At 39.6% G+C, this 26894-nt stretch overlaps 1 protein-coding gene across 1 annotated transcript in view; it reads left to right on the top strand.

Annotated features, from left to right (window-relative positions):
• The window catches only part of LOC134400052 (ubiquitin-conjugating enzyme E2 E1), a 64995-nt gene extending 38463 nt beyond the window's left edge, over nucleotides 1-26532 (top strand). Inside the window, exons 4-6 of the mRNA XM_063128282.1 lie at nucleotides 9684-9816; nucleotides 23318-23465; nucleotides 25652-26532. Of these exons, the coding sequence (XP_062984352.1) occupies nucleotides 9684-9816; nucleotides 23318-23465; nucleotides 25652-25749 (379 nt within the window). The 3' untranslated portion in view covers nucleotides 25750-26532. The remainder of the gene's footprint in view (nucleotides 1-9683; nucleotides 9817-23317; nucleotides 23466-25651) is intronic.
• The last annotated feature ends 362 nt before the right edge of the window (nucleotides 26533-26894 follow it).

The raw sequence follows: 26894 nt of genomic DNA, 5'->3' as shown, positions 1-26894 counted from the left end.
GTTATCTTAATGGGTATTTAGGAATTATGGAAACTATGATCATCCCTATGCATCCACATGATGCACAGGGGATCCTGGGAGCAGGGAGGGATGAACCCTCCCTTTCCCTGGGATATTGGCATGCCCTTTAATCCCAGTTTTTCCCGCAGTCTGGGGCTCGCTGCGAGATGTGTTGCCACCCATGCTGGTTTGTCCCAACTCCTCAAGAGTAACCACAAGCAGCCGGGAACAGAGCACAGAGCTCCTCAGGAGCTATGTGCTTATCGGGGATGGGGGGGGAGTGGGAGGTGAGGTGTTTTTTTAAAAAAAACCTTTTTCGTAGGAGCGCTCCTGTGCTTATTTCAGATTTTTTTAAAAACCAAAATTGCGGGTGTGACATCCCCTTCCTCCCAGGACGTCGTGTGGTGTGTAGACTGACAGGGAGGCTCTTCTGATCACCATATCGCGAGACCTTCCCCCTCCAGACCCTAGGTGTAGACATGCTCTTAGTGTAATGTGCACAACTAACAAAACGTAGCCTTATGCTCAACAAACTCTCTGAAGTTCTGACTCCGTTTTGGAATAGTTTTTATCTTGTGATATTCTATATAGATATCAATGTATCTATCCTTGATTGTATTTTTCATACTATGGTTCTTATGCTACCTTTTGCAATACAAGTAATCATATAATAATAGCCCTTATTTTGCTCCTTGGATGAATTTCTATTCTATATTTATATGATTTCATTTCAACACTAAAATCTAAATGTCTGCTATATTGGCCTATTATTGCATAAGGGTGCAATCTTAGGAATTGCACCCCATTAGAAGGAGGTCTCCAAGCTCAGGCTTCAAAGAATCCAGTGCACTGCTGGTCTATTGCCAACAAGGTGGGAGGAGAATAAAGACATTTTTTCCTTCCATTTTTCCTCCAAAAAAAAAAAGGTGGGGGGAAACTTCAGCTAGTTGGGCCTCTGAGCCAGTCTGGCTCGTTTACCAGTGCTGGGTGTGGACATGTGACAGAAGGGTCGCAGGATAATTTGGTTCCTAGCAGATCTTATCGCTTCCCACCACCCCATACCACTTTTTGCCCTTCCTGAAGCCTTCATGGAGGCGGGGCAGGGAGCAGATTTCAAGATTGCCCTCCTGAAGTTGTAGGAGCATCTACAGTCTTAGGAATCCGAAATGTCCTATGGTTCTTGGAACAGTTTCCCAAGACCAAAGGATTATCAGTTGTTAAAGCATGTAAAGTCAAATTTGGTTATTTAATGTAAAATTATTTTTAGGCCACTTCTAAGGGTAAAATAAGAAAAATAATATGTAGAACAAAACATAATAAATGACTTTCAGAAATTATTCTAAACTGTGGGAAATTATTCCACTGATGTTTCAAAGGTCGTCTTTGCATGTTTATGCAGGCTAGATGGGGTGTTGTTGTAACTGTTGTCTTTTAAAATAAACTAAAAAATATTTTTGTTATACAAATAGAAGGTGAAGCACTATTGCTATATATGAAAAGACATGCTTCCAGAATTGAATAGGATAAGCTATTGCTGGGGAATTAGGAACCCCTTGGGGAATAGAACTGCTTGATTTTATTTTCTGTTTCAAAGCCAATACTAAATGGATTAATTTCTCCTGAACCATTTTACTAGGACTTTCTTCTAAATTGAAGTGATTATTGCTGGACTAAGTAGAGCTTCAGTACACTCTTGAGAATAACTTAGCCATCCCCCTGACCTCCCCAGGAAAAGGGCTTGCATTTGTAAGCCTTTAAGTATGATTTAGAAATGGAACTTTTGCAACAACTGTGCCGCTGAATTGGCCTTTCACAAAAGTCTTTGCTTTTAATCTGTTTGAACCTCAAAAATCATGTTGCTTAGAACTAAAGCAAAAGGATTCTGGATTACAGTCAATTTTTGTGAATTCTGCTGCATATAATATCATAACACCAACGTTTGTATACCACTCTGACTAAATTCTTAAAGTGCTTTCATGTAGATTAACACAGTAATCCTTACAACAGCCTTAAAAGGTAGGCTGATAAAATTGTTGCCATATCACAAAGCTGAAGCGATGCTTTCAAATTCAGGATTAGATCACCTAGTTTGGTGTTAACTATGGTTAATGTTAGTGGATTTGTAACACCTAAGCATGGTTTGTTTTAGGGTTGTTTAACCCTCACATAACTCATGCTCGCTGGGTTCACATAACACAACAAGCCCTGGGTGGAAGGTGTATATGCGGCCTGGCACCTGTGGACACCGTGACTTGTCATGGGTTGAATAACCCATGATGAGCCATGATATGTCATCCAAACCTGGTCTGGTGGGTGGGGATTTGTATGTGACAGAAAAAGCGGTAAAGGAAATGTCACACTGAAGTTCGTTTCCTGTCCTTTAGCTTAATCTCTGCTCTGGGTCATTGCAGCTTGCCTAAGACTATCCATTACATTCATTCCTGAGACGACATTTGAATTGACTACTTTGGCTCACACCTTTAACAGCCAAACTAATTTGCTTTCTAGTCCTCTGCTGCTGCTATGTGAATATCAAGCTACTTTGAAGAAATTGCTCAACAGTATATTAAAGGTTGGTTGGTTTGTTTAAATACCATGCCACATAACTTGGGTGGTCTTTTCAGAGCAGTAACAACTCATGTATAGTTAGCCACAAAAACAGGCTTATAGAAGATTTGTGTGTGTGCTTGATCCACTCATAAGTGCTTTTTCTGTTAAGAAGAAACCAGCTGTTACTAGAACTTGGATCCAGTTTCATCCACCACTCTACCTATATCTTGTAGTGACTAGGTAGACACTCTATAAAGAATAAACCAGGGGACTTCTTGTATGGTTATAGCAGTGGTTTCTCTGCTACAGAGTAGAGAACTGATTATGAAAACTGAACTTTTCTTTTTCCTAAAGCTTTTAAAACTTGATGTTGTGCAGACTTCTACTGTTACTTTCTACTGTTAGTTTTACCCTACCCTGTGCCTGCTTACCCTACCCTGTACCTGTTTGCATTCTCTTCCCCTCCTTATTGCTTTACTATGATTTTATTAGATTGTAAGCCTATGCGGCAGGGTCTTGCTATTTACTGTTTTACTCTGTACAGCACCATGTACACTGATGGTGCTATATAAATAAATAAATAAATAAATAATAATAATAATAATAATAATAATATGCTGTAGCAATAACATACAGGAGGGCTTGCTATATTATAATAATATATGTTAAATGATGAAACTATTTGGAATAGTGGGCCAAACATATAGTAATATTCATTAAACAAGAAACCTACAGTTTACAAAACAACATTAAGGCTCTACAGTTTCCAACCAAGCACCCAAAAGCAGGGAAATTGGGAGTTAAGGCTCACAAGCCTTAACACCACATCCTCCCTAAAGAGGCAGAAAGTGCAAGTGAAATTCTCATTCTCCCAAAGCAGATAAACCATGAGTACAGGATGGAGAATAAGATATGCAGAGGTGACTGTGGGGTTGTGGAAAACTGATGACATTTTCAATTTTATGAATGTTAAAATGGCCACCCCTAATTACCCCTTTATAATGGTAGAATGCTTTTTTACTGTCCAACCTTAACTAAACAGACAGTACCGTGTCCCTTTAAATATGGATGTGAGATAAGTAGTCCAATGTGTGCACTAGCTACTTATAATAGTTTAGATTTTATTTCAGTCCCCGTTCATTATGCATTTGATTCAGGCCTGCACATTTTATTGACTTTTAATTAACATTTATTATTTCTTGTAAATTTATTGGCCATTTAATGTGATTTCTTTAAAGGCTCGCAGAATCTTGTTTTCTTCCATTGTATTGACAGGAAGGTTTGGAAATATTTACTCTTATTATGACTTCCATTTATCAGTATTTTTAAAAGCAGCTGTACTCTAAATATTGCTTCAAAAACTACTTATAGGGTGCCTTGTCCCATTTTATAGATGTGATAATTATAATATTAAATTCAATTTGTCCTCTCTCCTTTTGCATTTGCAACAAAACTAGCATGTGCCACTGTGCCATAAACTTCAATATGCCTGTCTACCTGTATCTTCTGCTACTTATTTAACCACATTAAATTAGCTACTGCTTTACATCAGAAACAATACTCCATGCTGTTTTAGGGGGGAGAGAGTTTGTCCCATAGTTAACAGAGAGAGAGAGAGAGATTGCCATGTAGTTCATTGGTCTTGTGCAGGAAAAGACCAGGAGTAATTACTCTATTTACATCAAGCCACAATTTCTTTCTGACATAAAATCAGCCTGGATAAATTTAAATTCCATGCTGAATGGGTGGATTATTGTCTCAGGCTGACTTTATGATATCTCAGGATCTACTTTTACTCCGTTTGAAGCATAAACACAAAACAACCCCGTACCACATTCTTTGTCATCTCCTCCATGCTGCTTCAAGGCATTTCACCCTAGGCCAATTCATCAATTTAGTTTAATCTTGACAGTGAAGAACACCATGGAGTTGTATGTAATGAAAGCGGACAAAACGTTGCTCCGTTCCATGTTCTACTTGTCATTTGATTGATTGGTGTATTTCTCTTGGGCTGCCAGAACACAGTAACCTTAGAGATGTTTGGGTGTTGGTGATGTTTCCCCTGGCTTTTTGGGAGAGAGAGAGAGCTGCTTTGCTTTTCATTGCTTATCCAAAAATACAACTGAAGAAAAAAGAACAAAATCCTATTGGTGTTTAATTTCTATTTTCAAGCATTATGTTTTAAAGGCCTGAGACATTGTGATGACCAATCTTGGCTGGCCAGATGCTTTATGCTTTATTCCATGAGGGTTTCACTGTTCCATAAAATAAATAACACTGAACTCCTTTAAGAAGATAGGCTATTGTGGTTCATATATTGCCAACATGAAACTTGTTGTGGAGGAAGAATAAGAATAAGAACCAGAGGGGTAGCACCATGTGGAATAGGTTTTATACCAGCTAAAATTTATTGGTTTGAATGATTATTAAATCATAGTCAGGGAGTGGGGAGTTAGGGTTTGCAGGTACCTCTGCATTGTGCGTAGAAACAACCTGCCTTCCAAACAAGTATCACTCCTTGTTGAGTTCTTCAGAGGAAGGGAAGGCAACATCTATGTAGCCTTTCATCGTGCTTACACCCCGGCCTGCTGAGAACCTGTCCCTGTTTTTAATTTTGATTTCTGGGTTTGGATTTTATTTTTCATCAATGCTTGGCTAAAAAGTACGATAAAAATGTGGTAAATAAATAAATGCTTGCTGTCAGGACCAAAGAATCTTGCTTTGTCTCTAAGAAAGCTTATACACACACACACCCCAATCAAGGAAAGTACATTGCCACAGAGCAGGAAAATTTCCATTTCATAAGGTCATTGGTAACATTGAATGAATGCCAATTGCAAATACAGTATTAGGCAAACTTGGCAGTTTCAACGTTGTAGATGAGTGGTTATCAGTGTATCATGCACAGTTCTTTGGGATGCTAACATTTATTAGTGTGTCAACAATTTTCAGTACCTTCCCCTGCCCCTTAAATTTAACCAATTTAAGGGAAGTACATGCTATTGTCTTTAAATTGTACAAGTATCCTAATAAAAAATTCTACACAGTATAACAGGGCTGAGCAGTTTTGGGAAGTCCAGGGGGCATTTTTGCCCTATGGACTGTACCTCTCCCCCCCACTCCCAAAGCTGAAAAAATATTTTTAAAAATGAAAAATGGCTGGAGTGCCAAAGGCTTCAAAATGGCGACCCTAAATACCGTTTTGGTTTTTTTAAAACACTTTAAAAAGATTTTGGTTGGAAACAGGTGCTCCACATCCTCTCCACCCCCATAGTATAACTGGTTAATGTGATTATTTTTCCCACTCAAATATTTCAGGTCAGATACTTGTGGTGTGTTGGGACAAAACTTTAACATGGGCTCTTGTTTTTTAGCTTTGTTGTTTGCTAAATAAAACCAGTAAAATAAACATGTTAAATTAGATCACTCTCTAGGGCAGGGATGGGCAACAGCGGCCCTCCAGATGTTTTGGTCTACAAGTCCTATTATTCCTGACCGTTGGCTATGCTGACTGGGACTGATGAGAAATGTAATCTCAAACATTTGGAGGTCCACAAGGTGTTGTCCCCTGTCTAGTGAATCATATGTTTGGAGGTGGGGGACCGGGGGGGTGGGGGAGGAAACTGGAATTTTTTTCTAGTGCAAATTATCCTATGCAGAATCTAAGGAATACAAACACAGGAATACAACCTTAGCAACGTTGTGATATATTTGTATTGTGCCTTGACTATGTTTTGTCATACAAAGTCACAACATAAGTACTGAAATAAATGGGGAAAAATCCCCCTAAAAGTTGCAAGCAGTATAGAGAGCATTTGACAACTCCCATAAACTACAATGGCCCTGTTCAGAAGACACCTTAAACCACGGCGCCTAAGCCAAAAAGCCTTAAGCACCGTGGTTAAAGGCATGGTTTAAGGTGTCTTCTGAACAGGGCCAGTAAATTTTAACTTCTTTTAAATAGTGTTTTTTTCTGCTCTAATATTTTTACAGTTTTCTTTAAGTTGGTTGTCTGTGTGACAGCTTACTAGAGATGTGAAATTATGGTACGTTCAACTTATCTTGAGTGTAATGACTGAAGTTCCTAAAGGTATCATTTTGTATTCAAGCAACAGGTCTACATGATCTCACATGAAATGGATTATTGCAAAGAAATTTAACCAGGATATCTGTAATACCTCACCTATGATGTCCTTTATATGTGTCCATTAAAATTGTCTCTGTGCTGCTAAAATACTATTTCTTTTTCAATAAGAACTTGAATACTTAATTACGATAGTTTTTTATTTAAATCCTAGTGGTACATTTACATTTCATCTTCCATTATTGTTTTTGCAAATTTCATGTGGACAATTAATAGGAAAGGGCAGAAGTTAGACCATTGTGTGTTGCTTTTTGATAAAATATTGGGAAAGAGAGCAGTTTTAACATACAGATCACTTTTAATGTCTTTTTTACATAGATGGCCAATAATCCCATTTACAAATGAGGAGCTGAGACATTACCAAAGACACTCGCTAAATTTATGCATGAGTATACATTGAATCCCGATTTACCAATCTCATTTTGTTGTCTGTCTTCTTTTTAATGTATTGTGGAGGTAGTATACTAGTTTTCAATAGCCTCACCGGACTATCTGGTTTTTGAAAATGTAGTAAGTATACATTGACAGTTATGATTTGGATATAAAAGATTGAGCATATTTCTTTTAGTGGCGTTATTCAGTTGGTAATATTCTGCTTTTGTTGGGGCGGGGGAATTAAAAAGCCAACTAAAGCTGGTACAGACAAAATTGACTGTATTTAGGGATAATTGAGTTCCTGTTTTGTATGTTAAGAGTCCCAGTTGTCAATTCCAGATTGCATGTTGCAGCACTAAATTGGTATTAACAAATTGCAAGTACTTGTTCCACACTGTAGTTCCATCGTAAGAAGGTTACCTAATGCAACTTGAGGTAATGATAGTATTTTAGCAGCATGGTAATCCCACAACTCCTTGGACTGGTGGCTAAGGGTACTCAAGAGAGCTCTTTCTCAATAAGTTTGCACAGTTAGATCTGGTGTCTGTCAGGGTTGATCATGCAAATAAAGTAACATTACAGCCCATTTCATTTCCAGTAGCTTCAGAGAGCTAGGTATTCAAATATATGGCTCTATTATGGGATACAATTAGTAGAGAGATAGGGACTATCATGAGTCTTTGGGGTGTAAGGGAAAGGGTAGTCTTAGTGTGTAGATGTTCCAAGCTTAATTTAACCGTGTGAAGTTTCACCACAGGGAAGTTTCTTAGTAAAAGTTCTTGACTTCATGAAGTATTTTAATTATTGTGCTAGTTTCCCAAAAATGTACATAAGACCTGTTACTCTCCTCACACTTTGCAGCTCCCTTCGTACTTCTTCTGCCAAATAATCTTGGTCTAGAATATAGCCTGAAGGCACATGATGCAATAACCTTGTCAAAACTCAATGGGACAGGGTGTGATCAGTGTCTGGATGGGGAAACCCATGTATGCCACCATCACGGTAGAAAGGCAAAATGGAAATGTGATCTGCTGCTACTGTTTGGCTTCTCTCTTCCCGTGACAATTCTTGGAATAGCACAAATAATAGCACAAATAGCACCATTAATAGTTGTATGATGGGAGAAAATCTGGACTTCCATCACTACTTCCCAATGCTGGGAAAAGCTTCACCTGCTAATTTTAAACTTCAAAAGCCTAAAAGTAGACATCTTCTATTTTAATTTAATAAACTAACAAGCATGAGTTCTATATCTTGTATGATATGTAAACAATTCAAGAAAAACTGCAGAAGTCCTGATTTTGCTGTTGAGATAAGTGACCTCTTTGGGAATAAAAACAACTAAGAGATGTGTGACACCTTAAAGTGTAGCAATTTTGTTATAGCATAATCTTCTGTGTACTAGTCTACTTCATCAGATGCATGAAGTGTTTTCTGAGCTATCATTATATATACACGTGTGTGTGTGTGATTGTAAACAGTGGGGTCAGCGGGAATTGACATGCAGGAAATACAGAAAGTGATACTTAGCTTTACAGTAGCCATTCACAGAAGAGTTGTTGGTTAATAACAGACATCCTTGCAATGGTGAGCTGATTAACACATTTAGAATGTGATAGTACATTCCTTTTTGAAGAGTTTTAGGATCTGATTGTTAATGTTTCTTTTGGGGGGGTATGTTTTTCTTGATCAAAAATAGATACATGTTTTATTTATATTGTCATTTCACAGATAAATGTAATAGTTTCTCATCCCACAACTTGAGGCTCTTGAAAATGTCTTCTTTTTTTTTACAGTTGTACAGTGGTAAGCGTATAAAGCAAAACTGTGTGTGACAAATGTATTGGCTATCCACCTTTATAGCAGCAGTTGGCAACAAAATTGCCTGCCAGCAGGCCAGTTCAGTGCTGAATGCTGAATTGAGGGGCCACTTGTTGCTTCTCTCTTTCACACCCACACCAATGTTTATCTCCTGCAGACCGAGCTGTATAGGGAGTGTGTTCAGGAAACAGGGCACATGCCACAGTAAAGTCCCCAGTTGCCGTATACCTGAAGTCTGGGGCATCCAGAGCAGGGCTTGTGATGAAGTTCTAAATGAACTGTCAGATTCATACTTGAGAAAGGTCAAAATTAGCACTTTGAATTGTACCTGGAAACATACAAGGGAATCAGTATAAAAAGACAGGGAAATAGCAGGAACTACGTGTGTGTGCGCGCGCGTGCGCGTTTACCATTCTACACACTTCTCTCTTTGTTACTGTTTATTTAAGAATCAGTAGGGGACAGCTGCAGGATTCCTCAGCAACCTACACACAGTTTCTTCCAATTTCCACCTCCACTCCTCCAAAGCCTGCCAGCATGAATGCAGCTGAAAACTAAAGCAGTTGTCACCTTGCTTTACTTTAAAGTGGTATGGGAAGAGCAATATTCCCCAGCCCCTGTCCTCAACACCACCATGGATGTCAGCCTTCTGCAAGTCACTTCTGATAGTGGGCTGGTAATTCTCAGTCCAAAGCCTTAATTTTATAATGAGCTTGCTTTGCAGGAATTTAACTGCTTTTCTTAAGTATTGAGGCAAATCGCTGTAAATGTCACATCCCCTTGTATTTCACAGTGCTGGCCCCAAAGGTGATAACATCTATGAATGGAGATCAACTATTTTAGGACCTCCGGGTTCAGTATATGAAGGCGGTGTTTTCTTCCTTGACATCACATTTACACCAGAATATCCCTTCAAGCCTCCAAAGGTAAGAAATACATTGCACAACTCGTGTTTGTTGCCAGTGTGTGGGTATATACAATAGATAGATTGATATAAATATATATAATACAAAGTTGGGAGTTAGTTTTGTCATCGCTTTTTGAATGTTTTATGAGACTGAGTCTCATAAAACACACTTCGTTGAAAGCTCTTGACAATCAGACTCCACGAATAATGTAAGTCTGGAATTTATTTATGTCCATAAAGCTTTAAAAAAAAAAAGAATTGGGCTATCTTCTATAATACACTATAAAGTTAAATTTTTACTATCAAAAAGCCAAGTGTAATTAAACAAACATAATTAACTGCAAATTGGAGCAAAATAAAATATGAACACAAAAAATGTCTCTGCACCTTTATAAACATAGTTGCAGGCCAAAGTTCAATGATATGCCAGTAACATATAGCCTGTAAACAAATCATGAACTGTTTAGGAGACATCTACAGTTAAAAGTAACCCAGACAAAGTTTAGATAAAATCTTAATTAGATTCGATTTTTTCTATAAACTGTGTTTGTGGGTAACCAACTGGTTAGTTATTATTTTAAAAATCAATCTTTGACACTTAGTACTGTATATGAACACAACTGGAATGATGGAAGTGGTAGTTCTACTGGACAAATAACAGGGAATACCAGTTCTAATGGATATAAAGCTTGCTAAGGCATGCAGTGGGTTGGATGGCTGTTTGTTAGAATACAAGTGTTTGTATTTATGTTGTCTGGGAAGTTTTCAACATTGTGATGGTTTAGATGTTAAGTTTGCAAAGTAGTTTACCATAGATATTTTTTCCAGTATAAAGTTTACGTTTGTGTTTTTCATATTAGTGGATTTTTTTTGGTCAGAATATATATTTGTCTGTTTGCTTTTCTGGTAGCCTGCTGTTCTTCTTTTTCTTTGTTTAGAATAGATATACCCTGGCCTTCTACCCATTAGGATCCATAAGGTAGCTTAAAAGTAATATAAAATAGTACAAATGAGAACATAATAGAACAGCTATATCATTAAAAAAAAAACCCAGTGATTAAAGCACACCAAAAGCTGGACAGGGTTGCCCCTAAGTGTTGCCTGAAATACCAGAGTCTTAACATGCTGTCTGAATCCTATTATTGAGATAGTTAGATGAGTCTTGCTAGGAAGGAGTTACACAGTTTAGGCATCACCACTGAAAGGGTCCTGTTGTAGGCAATCCTTTAGTTTAATGCTATAACCATAGTCAGTATCCTGCATGCTACTACAGAGAGCAGGTTATCATGATTAGTGCTTATACCGTTCACCCATTATATTGATTAGATTAGTGCTTATGCCATTCACTCATTATATCAGACAAGGTGAGTTTCCACACAGCCATCTTATTGAAGACCACAACTGTGTGAATGTGTTTGAGATAATCCGATTGCCTGTTGAGTAGCTTCACTTCATTTTGTGTTTTCATATTCTGTGCTTGGTCCGGAAAGACAGATGTAGCTCGTACAAATTACTTGGTTTTCCTTACATGCCAGTCTTATGCAAGCAATGTTTTATTTAGCCCACTGTGGCCTAATATTTATTCTCTGCAGTCTTATTCACCAACTTATTCCACTTCTTTTGAGATTGCTTTGCTATAATTCCAGCAGTTTTGCTGGCCAAAGGTCCAGTTTCATAGTTAGAATCAAGCCCTCCTCACGCATTGTATAGATCAACATCCCCGTGCTCTCTGGCCCTGCGGATCCCCAGCCTTGCCATGTTTAGCAGCAAGGTCCACAGGAGAGGCCTACTCATGTGCAGACCTTGCTGTTCAACACAGCAAGGCTGTGGATCTGAATGGACCCAGCCAGCATCCATGAGGACAAAGCAGACTGGACCAGCATGTTTCCATCCCCACTTTTAGCCCTCATACATTCCAGAGAACATGTGAATAGGGCTCCAGGCAGGACCCGTATGATAATTACTTAAAGCCTGTAAGTAATAACTCACTGCTGTTGTGTATCTTTGTATGATTTTTATTCAACTGTGTGCCTTTGAAATATGTGCATTGATATTTCACCACATTCTTTTTTCAAAAGAGCGTAAAACTCTTTTCAATAAGACTTCCGATTTTTATTTTTCCTTTACTTTTAATCTGTTTCTTGCAGTATTGTTGTAAAGAACATTTAAAGAGTGCCCTTCAATTAATAGAATCCCAGGGGGATTTACAAGCTGCTTTACAAACTGTGAAATAGAGGCACTTAAAAAGTATGTATCTTCTTAATTAACATTGAAAATACAGTTACCTGATCAGTAAAACCTAGCACTCAGCAAACAGTTTATTCAATTTAGGTCTTCTAAAAAATTAGGTAATTTGAACTGTGAATGTTTAGTTTTGTTATAGCAAGAGGATCAAATGAAATAATATTCATTAGAGTACCAACTTCGTTATCTATCTTGAATCTTTTCTTTGGGTTTGATCCAGACTTGCCTGTCCAGAAATGGAAGGTTCCTTCTGTTCATAGAGGGATCCAGGATCAAATCTCTTCCTGGAGGAAGGGGGTAGGGGGCCTCGATTTTCTTCAATCTCCCTTTTTTCCTGTATCCCCCAACGCCACCTCCTATGCTGTTCCAGGGGTCTTCAGATTGAAGTATTCCGTGTTTCCTATTGAAGCTATTATTTGTGTAGGATCTACTTTAGCCTTTCTGCATTGTTCGAGGAAGGTTACAATACTTTAAAAAGTAAAATCTGAAAGAGTGGCTTAACCACCTTACTTATGTGTATGAAAAGATAGTTGAAATCTGCTAAGGAGGATCTGAGTTAAGTGATCATGAATGTGCATCCAAAGTCCCATTGACTTAAATAAAAGTTTTCTTAAAATGGAGTTTAGAAAGCCATGCTAGTGCTGTCATATGTTTCTTAGGAGAAAATCATACAGACAGCTTTCATAGAAGCTTCTTTGTTCTAGTTTCCATACTCCCTGAGGAAAGCTTTTTTGTTGTTTGCAAAGTAATGCTATTAGTTATTAAACGGTTTGACAAAAAAGGAACTAATCTAAAGTTCCTTGAACAGAGGACAGTATACATGAGTCTGTTCTGAACTGGGTCGCGGTGGCACAATAATGGTAATAGCAATCTACTAGTTGTGGGGAGTCCTTGGAAACACGGCAAGGTTGTACACACAAAACAGAAGGCATTGCAGTTGTATAGCTATGGGCACCACACCCCCGTCCTGAACTCTAAGGAGAATGACGGATTTGTGCTAACAGAATGGCTGAGAGGGAGGATGGGCAAGTCTAAGGAGTTGGCTGATAACCCATCTGTGTACAGAAAGCAAAAGGCTATGAGCACTCTTGCCTCATACCCTGCTTATTTTAGTTCACAGATATATCCTACAGTTGAGAAACCACAGATAGAAGCATCCTGTGGATTGTGAGAAAGAGGAGGACATTAACCTAAAGTGGGGGGTAGGCAATTTGGCACCCAGGGGCATCAGGACACCTTTCTTGACCCTCGCCAAAATGCCCTACCCCTCCCACTTTTCTAAAAAAGAAAAGTGTTCTTACTGGTAGCTGGGATCACTTCAAAGCAAAGTGAGAGCCTCCGGATGCTTCTACCTTCATTTCCCATGAATGCCTCTGTAACATCCCCAGCCACTAAGAAGAAGAAAGGGGGACTTCTATCTGGTAAGCAGGCTAAGGAGAGCAGGGCGTCTAAAAAGGGGAGAAGGAACCCATCAGAGTCTGGAAGAGTCAGCTGGGATTAACCTGGGGCGTGGTGGGGATGGAGATGGTTTTGTGCCTGTATGTCTTTATGGGGGGGTGCATATGTGTGAGAAAAAGACAGGAAGAGAAAAAGGGGTTAGGGGGGGATTTGGAATGGAAACTGAAAAAGAATGAGTATGATTTTTCATGTGCTTGCAGGGAGAAGGGACATGTATGTGTGCAAGTATGTGCATGTTTGTATGTATGCATGGTGGGTACATAGGGTCCTTGTGTGAGAGAGAGAGTGGGGGAGGAAACATATCTATGGATGGTGAGAGAGCGTGAGAGAGAAAAAGAGACAGAGGGAATAAGTTGGTGGGTGGCAGAGAGAGAGTAAGCATTTGCCTTTTGTGACATAGGTTTCTGTTAGCACTGAAAACTGTGGGTTCAAAGGAGTCATTTAGTGTATTGGGGTCCGATACCACCTCTACCTTGTGCCCAGTCTTTGAGCAGGTAACTTGTCTGCTATAACTAGCCATATCTTCTATGGCAGCAATTTTTTGGTGATTCCCAGGACATTTCCTAAAATTGCAAAATGTGCCTATAGGCCTAAAAGAAAGTTGCATATCCTTGTCCTAGAATGTTTACAACTTTTTTTGCAGCTCTCTCTTTCTTCCTCTTAAACCAACATTTTCCTTTAAAGCCCTCCTTGGCTCATTGTCAGAACTGTCCATTCCATGTTATTTGCTAGCATTCCAGTTATATAAGACATCCAGAGAACAATTTCTTATAGGATGACTAAAACTTGAATGAATTAATAAAAACTACCCCATCTTTGCTACTTGATCACACCCTCCTTCTTTCCAGTCACATTTCCCCCTGAAAGTCTTGCATACAACTTTAGGGACCCTAGAGGCCACTCCCCCACCACCCATGGGCCATACTCATGCTGCAACATTGCTGAATTTGGCAGCAGGTGCAAAAAAACCTGGGCAATTTGCCAATTAACAACCCACCACTTTTTTTTTGCCACCACCATATTGTATATATTCGTCTGTAATGCCATCATTGCACTGGATTTCCTTCAGTGCAGTCAACCTAGCAAGATTGATATGCTGATTTCAAGGTCTAAGAAACTCAGAATATCCATCATGCAGCCTGAGACAATAATATGGTTAACCATTCTCCTGTAGTCTGCATGTTCGCTGACAGCAGACATAGAGGTGGGAAACCTTCTCTAGAGGGCTGCATTCTTCTTGATTTTAGGCCTACTCAGAAGTAAGCAGCACTCAGCAGCACTTTTAAATAGCATTCCAAATACCAAATCTCAGTATGCTTACTCAGAAGTAAGGAGGATAAGCTTTTGCATTAGTCAGAAGTAAGGAAGATGGTTTCTGCATGTGCACTCAGAAGTAAGAAGGACTGAACCACTCATCACCACTTTTAGATAGCATCCTGAATACCAAACCTCTGCATGTCTTCTCAGAAGTGAGCATGTCTACTCACAAGTAAGCAGGGCAACCCTTTTCATGACTACTTGCAAGCAAGCAGGACAGGGCTCTGCAGGACAAGATTCAGAAGTAACCAGGACCGAATCGTTCAACAGCTTCTTCTCCAGGCCCCATGCTCTCTCCTAGGAGAACAGCTCTTATCTAGGGTGACCATATGAAAAGAAAGATAGGGCTCTTTTATCTTTGACAGTTGTATAGAAAAGGGAATTTCAGCAAGTGTAATTTGTATACATGCAGCACCTGGTGAAATTCCCTCTTCATCGCAACAGTTAAAGCTGCAGGAACCCTGCCCTTTTGACCAGATACAAAAGAGGGCAGGGCTCCTGCAGCTTTAATGGTTGTGAGGAAGAGGGGATTTCACCAGGTGCTGCATACAAATGACACCTACTGAAATTCCCCTTTCTATACAACTGTTAAAGATACAGGAGCCCTGTCTTCCTTTCCATATGGTCACCCTATCTTATCTCAAATCAGCAGCTGATCTGAGATAAGAGCTTTTCCCTGCTGTACAGTGGCCCTGAACAATTACTGCAAGTAAGCAATTACTTGTAATGCTTGTAAATACTTTTTTTCTTTTGTCAACTGCTTTGAATTTATCTTTGGAAAAGTAAACTTTTTAAAAAACAATAAACACAACTTTTAAATAAACAAACTTGAATAAATAACATGAGCCAGTTACTACACAATAAAGCATCTAACAGCTCTGAAAGATATGCTACTTACATAGAATTTCTGAACAACTAGGAAAGGAAGAATAATATAATAGTATAATATGACTAAACAAGTACAAATAGCCATTGGTATCCCCACTCAGATTACGCTGATAAGATTTCCCTACCTTAGTCTGGATTGGGTTGGATCCAGACTAAGTCTACAAACCTACACTCACTCACCTGGGACTGTGAAGAACCTTTTGAACGCAACAGTGCTTACTTCTGCATTGGCACTTTTAGGATTATACTGCAAATTAATTGAATTTAGGTCCTATTGAAATCAATGGGACAAGCTAGTCATGACTAACTCAGCCTGGATGCAATTCACAGAACTTAAAGGAACCCTTCTTTATCAGAGCTGGAAAGCAGAGAGGGGCATATTCGTCCCTGCCCTCCCTGAATAATAGATTTTCTGTTGCACCCCTGTAGGCTAATAACTACATTTTTGACAGAAAAAAGACAACCTGGAAGGAAGGCTGGGTTCCAGAAATTGCTACCAAATTACACTATTTTACTCTTTAAAATTATACAGCCTGGATCAAAGTTAGTCTGGAGACTGGACAAGATAGAATCTTCCTGGATGTCTGATAACTCCATTGTAGCTTATTTAAAAAAATAGTTTATGCAAGTTAAGGTTCAGACCCAGCCATATTTGGGGGACATTTTCCAGACAAAGTAATCCAAGTTAGCTTTATGTTACATACACTGTAAATAACCCAAGTGTTACCTTTGTATAAAGATTTCAAAGAAGTGAGGATTAAGACGACTTAATTTATATTAGACGTCTTTAACAGTTTCCTTTTGTAGTGCATTGGTGAGAACATATTTTGCCTTGAATGAAAGAAATGGTTATATAGTAGAATTACAGTTATTTCAGACTTTACATTACACTGCTTTTCACAGTACAGACAAGCACTTAAGGGTTTGAAGGCCAAAACTATGCATTAAACCCCACCTGTTCGTTCTTTACAGGGAAAGCTGTTTTGGGAGTGGAGAGGTGGTGGTGGGGAAATGAATGCATTAATTCCGCTCCAAATCATCAGGCCTTTTCCACTGTGGACTTCCAAACATGTATTTGCATAGATACATTGTTTTCAGGATTCTGTTCCTCCCATTCCACTCACTGCAAATAGGCACACATGCAGTGTTGGTGTGGGACAGAAGGAAATAAACCTTCTTTCCCCTTCCTTCCCGCCCACTGCTGCTCCTCTTATTACTTTTTTCCTACTCTCCACCTCTGCAGCAGCTGATATGCCGGGCAGGGATCCCAAACTGAGTAGAATAGGCAATGATCACCTCAAGGCAGGAATCTGCTGAGTGGGGCAAGGTCAATGCAGCTTTCGTATATCAGCACGCAGATGAGAGATTCCCATGCATCCAGTAGATTTGGGAAATTTCAGTTTGGGAGAAGATTGGTTTGACCCGTCCCCCCCACACACACTTTTTCTGCAAGGGCAGAAGATCTGTATCATAGGCAAACACTTCCCTGTCTGACCTTCCAATTGATGTCTCTTCTCATCCACATGTAGACTGAGGATGCAACGCTATGCATGTTTAGGCAGAAGTAAGTTGTACACCACATGACTGGCTGGGCAATGCTAAGTTACAGGATTTGGTTCTCTCTAAACCTGCATAGGATTGTGCCCTGGTTCAGAAGGAGAATGTGGATTAACTCTGTGTCTCCTGCTCTGGACCGCTGGAGGAAGAATGGGATAAAATGTGACAAATATAATGGAAAGTGTACCTAAAAAGTAATGAGAAGTGTCTCTTAGTCGGTGACATTTGTGGCCAAAGGTTACTAATTCCTGTTACTTAATACGACAACTGTCTTAAAAAAGCATGTGCTGCATAAGTGCATTGTAAATTATACAATTACTCTTTTGGGGCCTTAAAGACCGAGGATGGTAACGGTAAACTAGTGCTGCAGTAATTCTGGACCTTTTAAACCTAGGTAAATCTCATGTAATATAGACAATTGTCACAAGAGGGCAGCAGTTCACCATAAATAAAGACAGTCTTAGTCTTGTAATTATTCTAATTAGTTTTAAAGGAAGAATAATAGTTCTCACACTGGGAATAAAATTATTAGAATAGTAATAGGTCCATAAATTATACCAAGTGTGAAATTAAAACATGAAATTTAATTTCACCATTTGGTATAGAGTATAATAATCACTTTAGCAGAGATCCAAGTGTGCAGGGGGCATATTTCAGTAAAGCAGGGGACAAAATTCAGCCAGGGGCCAAAAACAGGTTCCATTTTTGAATATATTGAAGCTTTGCTGGCAAAGCTGAGAATTTTAGGAGCATTTATTGCAAATATTTACTTTTGCACCTTGTAATAACCATAGGCAATGTTATCAGATAGTTGCCACCACTCCCTTTAATTTTAAAAAATAAGGTTTGTTCTTTAGCATATACACATTTAGTACATAGGCCCATTTTTAACGTTTATAGTATTATTCCCTGACAATTCAGTGTGTAGAAACAATAAATTTGCATCATCATCATTATTATTATTATTATCCCGCCTTTTGTCCAATACTGGGCCTCAAGGCAGCATTACAAAATTTAAAACATATACATTTAAAACCTATAAATAAAAATATACAAAGTTAAAAATAAAATATATTCCAATATTAAAACATTTTAAATGACAGTTTTAAAAGTCCTTGGCACAGACAGAAGTCCCAATTATTCGCCAAAGGCCTACCAGAACAAAAAAGTCTTTGCCTGCCTCCTAAAGCACATCAAGGAGGGAGCCAGTCTAGCTTCCCTGGGAAGAGAGTTCCAGAGCGCTGGAGCAGCCACCGAGAAGGCCCTCTCCTGTGCCTGTGATGGTGGTCAGACTGAGAGAAGGTACCTCTGAGGCATAATCAGAAGCGGTCTGAAAACCCAGCGTGGACTGTCTCCCACACACATCCTCCCTAAGTGGTGCGGTTACGTGTGGGATCCATTCTTCCTAATGAGCATGTTCCATGTGAACTTTGTCATGGCTTGCCTGCAAAGCAATACTTTGTTAGCCTAGTAATGTTCACAGTGGCAGACTACCTGAGGAACCTGTTCAGTTAAACTGGAGATGTTTACCACAAGGCGACCTTCCAACGGACTTATCAAGGAGTTAGTATATACTTAGGGTTGGTATACGTCCCGGAAAACTGGGAATGTCATGGTTTCCAAGCATTTCCAAAATGTCCCGGCCGGTCAGTCAAGAATCCCAGATTCCTGGTCCAGCCGGCCGGAGAAATTCCAACCTCCGAAATGGTGCCTTGAGCCCGCTCAGTGGAGTGGCAGAAGCAGCGAAAAAGACACATCAATCTGGCGCCTTTTCCAGAGCGCCGCTGCTCCTCCACAGGCTCAGCTGAGTCACTCACCACGACTCACCTTACTGCGCCTGCGGCTGCGTAGAACAACAACAGCAAGGAAAGGCGCATGCGTTCTCCTCAGGCTGCCTGAGTCCCATGCAATGCAAAGGAGTTGGGTGAGCTTGGCGGGTTGCAGTCAGTCACAGCTTTAGGGTTATTTGTGGAGGAAGAGAGTTTTGTGAGGGTGAGTCGGAGGGAGGGAGTGGGGGTGAGGGGATGAAGATGGGGAGAAAGAAAAGTCCCTCCCCCCCAAAAAAATCGTCCTGGTTTTGTGGATTCAGAACATGGCAACCCTATACACACACACACACACACACATACTAGAGATGAGTATTATGTGTTCTGAAGCAGGATTAATTTAAAATTGAGATGGATGCTTCTTTAAAACCACTAAGGAAGATGGCTGCAAAAGTGTACATAGAAACAAGCGGGTGCAGGGTTTATTTTTGCTACAAAGTGAGCTCTGTTTCCCTCCACCCCCATTTGCTCTTCAGCCAACACATATAACTGGCCCTGGTTAAAAGTCTCCCTTTTCCCTTTGTTTCAGATAGCCATCTATTTTGTCTGGGGCACACACATGCCACCCCTCAGTCCTTTCCCTAGCACCAGCCTGGTTGTCTAGTCAATTTATCTCTTTTAAATTGCCCAATAACCCATGTTGTCTGGATGGTCTACAGTACATTGAAAATACAAAATACAAACAATTTCATCATTTCATTTGTTACGTTTCTATACTGTCCAATAGCTAAATCTCTTACAATAAGCAATTTGTTGTTTTTTTAAAAAAAACATATGGCACTTGTGTGTGTGGGGGGGGGTGTCCTCATGTTTTAACATTTTGAAATCTGCTCAGAGAGGGGAAGGAAGAAGAGGAGAGATGGCTTTGTGGCTGACACAAGGCCAGCCAGTCCTTGCTATGGAAAACCGACTTCAGATCAACCATAAAACAAGTTCCCACTAAGCCTGATTTGGGTGAAAAACCTGCTAATTGTGTCAGAAATGTGTTTAGGTGTGCTTTCACAGCAAGCTCACTGCTGAAATTGTGTGTGTCTTTAATTGTGCCTCTTAAGGCTTTCCCCAACCTGACACCCTCCAGATGCTTTAGAGTACAACTTCCAGCATTCCTGACCATTGGCCATGAGGGCTGGGGTTGATGAGAGTCCAAAACAAACTAGAGGACATCAGGATGGAGGGAAGTCTGTTCTGTTCTCTTGACCGGTGAACTGCAGTCTCTCCCAGAGTTATGTGATATAAACACTTGTTTGAGCCAAACAGTACCCAGAGACAGGCCGCAATCACTTCTGCAATCACAGGTACATTTTTCCAGACACAACAATTGTGGGAATTTCTACGGCTGTCTGTGGGCATCACCTAGCTCCCACAAGACTTTCTGTGTGATCACATACCTATGTGCAAACTTGCAGGAAACATCAGCAGAATTCACATGTGTGAGCCACTCCTTAATCTAAATCGCTATTCCTACCATGGAAAGTCATTTCTTGTTGTCAAATGTAGTAGAAACTCATCAACTTTGAAACAAGATTTTTGATGCAAAAAATTCTGAAATGATGCAGGTTTCAGATATTGCTCCATATGTCACTCACCCCACAATGAGCAAAAGTGAGCTGATAAAGGAAATGCCAGAGATGGGGGAAGCAGGACAGTGTCACATACCATGCAGGAGAGATTAATGGGGCATGGGGGGGGTGATTTTGTGTGTCAGCTGAGCAACAAGTCAGAGTATCAGGGTCACATCAGTTGCTCTTTTCCAACAATATTCTAGTCTAAGTACCCCAGAAAGGCAATTAAATATGAGTAAAGATTGCCTTTGTATATGTTGCTTGCTCTGGAGACACCAATTGTAGAAGTTTAGGAATAAACTAAAATATGTTGTGCAAAGTGTGGGTATGGCAGGTGTACACATTCTCCTCCAGCTTCTTCTCCTAAATTCGCTTTACCGTAGCACAGAGGCTACGGTAAGAAGAAGAAGAAAAGCCTATATTGGTGCCATATCATCAATATAGGGAGAGGGGGATTTCCATGCCTGTATAACCAGTCACGTAACTAATCACTAAATAGTTCAAGCCGTTTGGTGAATGTATCCAAGCACCAAATGAATCAAGGAAGTCACAGACTGCCTAGTGTGCGGTTGTTTCTTCAAAGAGGTCATTTGACATCTTTCCAAAAGCTACTAATTACCTTACAGCTCCAAATATGTGTATATAAGTAGCCTCTAACTTTCAATATTTCTAGCAACAAAGCTATCAGGATTAGTTTAGTTTGACCTATTCAGAAATGTACTGAGTTTCCAAATCTGATATGGAGCATGGAGGAATTTCAGTTCTGTATACTGGGAGTTTGGTATGCCTTGATTCTGCAGTCCATGCTAAGCATATAGGATCCAAATCATAGTCTCCATTAAGTGGCAGTGAACTGTGGGGGTGGGGGGGAGGTATTGGAGAGAATGGATATTAAAATATTAACCATTTTAGACATTTCAGAGATGGTACAAAATATTAACCACTTTAGGTATTTCAGAGATTGTACACACTTTGGGTTCAAATGAGGGATGTATGAAAATATTGTTTCTGTCCACCAATCCTGAGAACATGTCCAATTTGCTTTCCCCCCCCCCGAGACATGTTTGCAAATCCCTGAATTTGCTATCACAATTGAAGTGTTTTTTTTAAAAAAAAATTAAATGTGCACCTTGAAATGCTCTTTTTTTTAAAAAAAAATGCACTTTCGCTGATGGGGGGAAGTGTGCATTTTGAAAAATATGCACAGAAAGGCTCACTTCTCCCATTCAAACAAGCCAAAAACAGGTTGAAAATAAAAATGGGAGTGAGCCAAAATGAGCTTCAAAGTGAATTTTGGAGAGAATCTTCGCTAGCTCAGAAATCACTGGGTCTCCCATTTCTAGTCCAAACACATCTTTTAAGAGATATTTTTGGGCAACACATATTTCGTTTTGTAAGTTACTGAAAGAGAAGTCTTATGAATTCCATAACTGTAGGAGAGTGAAATTGCCTGACAATCCATGCTTAAGGATAACTTTCCATTTATAACACTGGAATAAATGAGAATGGTGATTTTTAGTGTGAACAAGGGGCAAATTTTAATGGATCACCCAGTGTCCTCCATTTAGTTCTTGCTGTTACAGTATTCAAAGGGAAGCATCATTCCCCCGCCCCAAAATACTCTTAGAACTTAAAAGTAGTTTTGCTCATAAGTGGGTGCATATGAGAGAGCTCAAGTGAGATTCATCTTGCCTGAGGCTGTTCAAAGAGCCTCCATCCTAGTGCTCGGGACATGGACAGAGAATGATAGATAGGCAGAAAATGAAATCCACCTCTGCTATATAGGCAGCTGCATTTTAGAAATTCTAAAATGAAATTCTAAGGTCTTTTTCAGACCACAAAAGGAGCATAATATCAAGTTAATTTGGTGGAAATAATTAGTTGAGATAACGAGTGGCAGTTCCTTTAAAATATAAATCAAATATAGTAAAACATTCATTTTAATTCTATTCACTCAACCACATAACTTAACATCTGAGAACTGGTTATGCTTCAACTATGTTTTTATTTTAGTTAAGATAGTCTGAACCTTATCTTAATGCATACCCAGATATTTAATTTTATCTTTAGACAATCAAAAAGGACTAATTAGAATAATTACTTCAATGAGCATGTTGTATCCAGACCTAATAATTCTGATTTGCTCCAGTAGACAGAGCTTCACATTTTGTAATTGAGCAAATGAGGTATACATAAATTAGGCCTTTTTGCATGAGTAGAATGCAATTATACCTTCAGCATAAAGTAGAATTTTATATTTTTATGTAATTATTTATTTTTATTTTTATTTTTATTTAATTCTTTGTGTCCCTTTATGTTATCTAATTACACATACCAGGATTCAAATGCCAAATCAAATAAGAAAAGGAAACTTTCAAAAAGTTGGTTGTAGCTTTGGCTGTAGAACATGGATTTGTTTTTTGAAGCACTGAAAGTTGTCATAGCCCAGACAAAATGAATGCTGCCCCATGGCTGACAACAACTAGAAGGCAACATGATAATTATAATCTGTAGACAAGCTTGGACAAACTTGGTGTTTAATTTCTAATGTGAGATGTGCCAGAGGGCCTGTCTGAAAAATCCCAGACAGAAGCCACTTATGACTGGGTCATTTTGGAGTTGAGGAGGCTATTACCATTTCTTTATGTTCGTTTTTTTTTTCTTGTAGGTTACCTTTCGAACAAGAATCTATCACTGTAACATTAACAGCCAAGGAGTGATCTGCCTGGACATCTTAAAAGACAACTGGAGTCCAGCATTAACCATTTCTAAAGTTCTTCTCTCAATCTGCTCACTTCTCACAGACTGCAACCCTGGTAAGGCTTCTGAAACCCGGGGTGGGGGGATGGGGGGACAGCATCTGTCACAGAGAGGTTTGGTTGCAAGGCTTCAATCTGCACTAGTCCCTTGCTAACCCTTATCATAGAATCGCAGAGTTGGAAGGGGCCTACAAGGCCATCGAGTCCAACCCCCTGCTCAATGCAGGAATCCACTCTAAAGCATCCCTGACAGATGGTTGTCCAGCTGCCTTTTGAATGCCTCTAATGTTAGAGAGCCCACAACCTCCTGCAACGTTAATTGTATGGGAGCATTGTGGACGTTTCATCCTGGTTTGATGCAGCATGGCTTGCTTCTGGTGACAAATACATGAATGGCTCATATAAGGAAACTAGCTGCCTCTTTCCAGTATGCTTTCCCAGTATCAGCTTGGGAACTCGGCTGCTGTCTAGATGTATGTCCTAAGAGCAAGACACCTGGGCTTCAGTGGCTACAGGCAAAGTCCCTTTTCTTTCTGAAAGAATAACTTTTTTAAAAAAAAATGTGTTAAGCGTTCCTATGCTCAAAACCATGTGCAAAAAATTCCGTATCACTGAAGAGCTACAACCTTTGCTGCACCTGGTTCTCAATAGTGCACTTCCTTTCCCCATGAGTCTTGCCATATCACCAACCACTGCTGTTCCCTCATAACCCTCTGGATTTTCATAAGAAGAGAGATGTTGGGTCACACCAAGGGTCCATCTAGTCCAGCGCTCTGTTTACACAGTGGCCAACCAGCTGACGGCCAGGGACCCACAAGCTGGACACGAGTGCAACAGCAGCACCCTGCCACCCATGTTCCCCGGCAACAGTGGTATATAGGGCTTTACTGCCTCTCCCACCGCCCCATGAGCCACTGGCCAACCTCCTTCTCCAGCCTAGCTTTTTGGTCCTGGGAACATCTTTGGACTCCATATATTGCACTGTCGCTGTTGTCGTTGCCTCTTGACAAGGCTCTGTTTTCTAAACACGCTACAGGAAAAGCCTGGGCAAATGTGTGTCAGAGCTGTATACTACCAGGAAAACAACAAAACAATCACAAAATTTATATTCCAGTAAGTCAGAATTTACAGCTGTTAGAATGCCAAACTTAAGGCATTGAATTCACATCAGTTGCAAAAATGAAGAGTATCTTGGTGAATAGGTTTTTGGTTTGCTTTTTAATTTATCTTTTTAAATAAATAGGTAAGTGAAAGAGCACAAAACATTCAAGTTCACGAAATTCATGAGATAGAAATGCACCCACAGATAATGTTTCATGACTGAGGGTTGCAGCCTTAGGTTGCTTCTATGAAAGTCATCATTGCCTTTTCCAGTGTGACATTTGCCTTTCATGGAAGCTTCGGGTGGGTTTTTTGGGGGGTACTCCCTGTGTACACATCTGGATTTTTTGTCAGAATTGCAGATCTTCTTTCTTCAAGCAGTTCTTAGCAGTGCTTGACAAGCATCAGACATGGTTATAGCTGCAGAAAAGTTACATAGTTAATGCTTTTGATTTCCCCCCCCCCCAAAAGAAAAGTGGCATAGAGATTATAACAATTTCAGATTTGGAGGGCCAGATTTGTTCCACAGGCCTGAGGTTCTGCACCATTGATTTGCAGCCTAACAAGCTGCAAAGGAACCCCCAAAACCCTCTTTTGAGATAAATGCATAATATAATCAGAAGAGTCTTGGTTTTGAAGGCAGTGCTCTTTTTTTTTAAAAAAAAAAAAATACTGACCAAAGTGTGCCATATCTGGAGAAACACTAATGGTCCAGCCTTACATTTGTTTACTCAGAAGCAAGCTCTGTATTTTAGTAAATCTTATACCTAAGTAAATGTACATGGAAGAAAAGAGACAAGTGTCCTAAGAGGGGTGGGGGGGATCTAATTTTAATCTAAAATTGAGACTAAGGCCTAATCTACACCAAGCAGGATATAGCACTATGAAAATGGTATATGGTTTGTGTCAATGGGCCCCAGCAGTTGTCAGTGCACTTCAGTACCACTATAAACCAGTAGTGTGGCTCCTGCCTTTTATATACTGCTTTCATACCATTTTCATAGTGCAATATCCTGCTTGGTGTAGATTAGGCCGAAATGAACAGTTAGTTCAGTCACTGAATTGCTGTTTTAGGAGTCCTTATTAAATGTCACCTCTTACCTTGCATTTCCTATAATTTACTGGAATTTGTTTATTTGCAGCTGACCCCCTTGTTGGAAGTATTGCTACTCAGTACATGACTAACAGAGCAGAGCATGACAGAATGGCCAGACAGTGGACCAAGAGATACGCTACATAAACTGGATTTTTGTCAAAACCTTGCATTGAATCATCTGTGATGGAAAGAGCTGCTTATGATTTTGAAGGGGTGGGTCAGGGAAGGGGAGAAACTGATAAAGAGTAGGGTATTTCTATAACAGATTTTATTCAGTCTTTTATTTCCTAAGATTTTGTTGTTGTAACTTAAGGTATCTTGCTACAGTAGACAGCTAGAATGGGGAATAGCATATTTTAAGGCTGTCATTAGTTCAGCAATAGTAGCTCTGATAATAGCACCAAGAAGAATGTAAACTACTTTGACAATTGGAAGGGGCGGGAAAGGGTGTTTGGTTACTTGTGATAGGTAAAAGATTAAAACAGCTTAATTTTGTACAGGTACATATATTTGGCATTTATGTAAAAGTTCTTTCAAGAAGACTCGCTATGTGTGTGGGTTGTTTTTGTTTTTAGTTTGATTTTATTTTGTAAAAAGATGTCGGGAATATTTTTTCCCCCATGGGAGGTGGGAGAGTTTGGTATTTAACAGATCCTTTTAAAAGACTGCCATCTCATCAATATGAAATATGGTGGTGTGGCTATGTGTTGCCTCACCTAGAATAGGGGAAGTAGTTCATGTATTCATTTTTCTATGCCAAGTTACCTTTGTGAAAATAAAGGTTTGAATTGGGACTTAGGGCAACCTGTAGTGAAATACCTTAAGCTGTTTAACTGTAAGGCGTGGAATAGGAGTCACTCAGTGGATTGGTTGTATGTTGTGGGCTACCTAAGCCTGCATTTGTTACTGTGCTAATAAAAAATATGTACAAAAAAATACACCTCTCTTTCGTCTTGTTGAAATAGCTGTAAATATATTCTGACAAGAGGGGACAGTGCAGTGTTGAGGTTTGTGAATGAAACACGATACAAAAGCAATATGGCAGTCTTCTCTACCGAAGGAATCTGGGCACAAGTTAACATCTTGACTGGACTACTGCACTGTGCTCTATGTGGAGCTGCCTTTGAAGACTTCCTGGAAACTTCAGTTAATACAAAATAGACTGAGTAGGTTACCAGCTGGGACATACTATAGAAAACACTTCTGGTTCTTAAGCAACTGCATTGGCTGCTGGTCTGTTTATTATTTGTGATATTTGAAGTGCCGGGTGTTACTTATAAAATGCTAAA

Source organism: Elgaria multicarinata, chromosome 1 (assembly GCF_023053635.1).
Source record: "Elgaria multicarinata webbii isolate HBS135686 ecotype San Diego chromosome 1, rElgMul1.1.pri, whole genome shotgun sequence".
NCBI lineage: Eukaryota > Metazoa > Chordata > Lepidosauria > Squamata > Anguidae > Elgaria > Elgaria multicarinata.
Note: the sequence above shows the minus strand (reverse complement) of the source record. Positions and strands in the feature narration are given on the sequence as shown.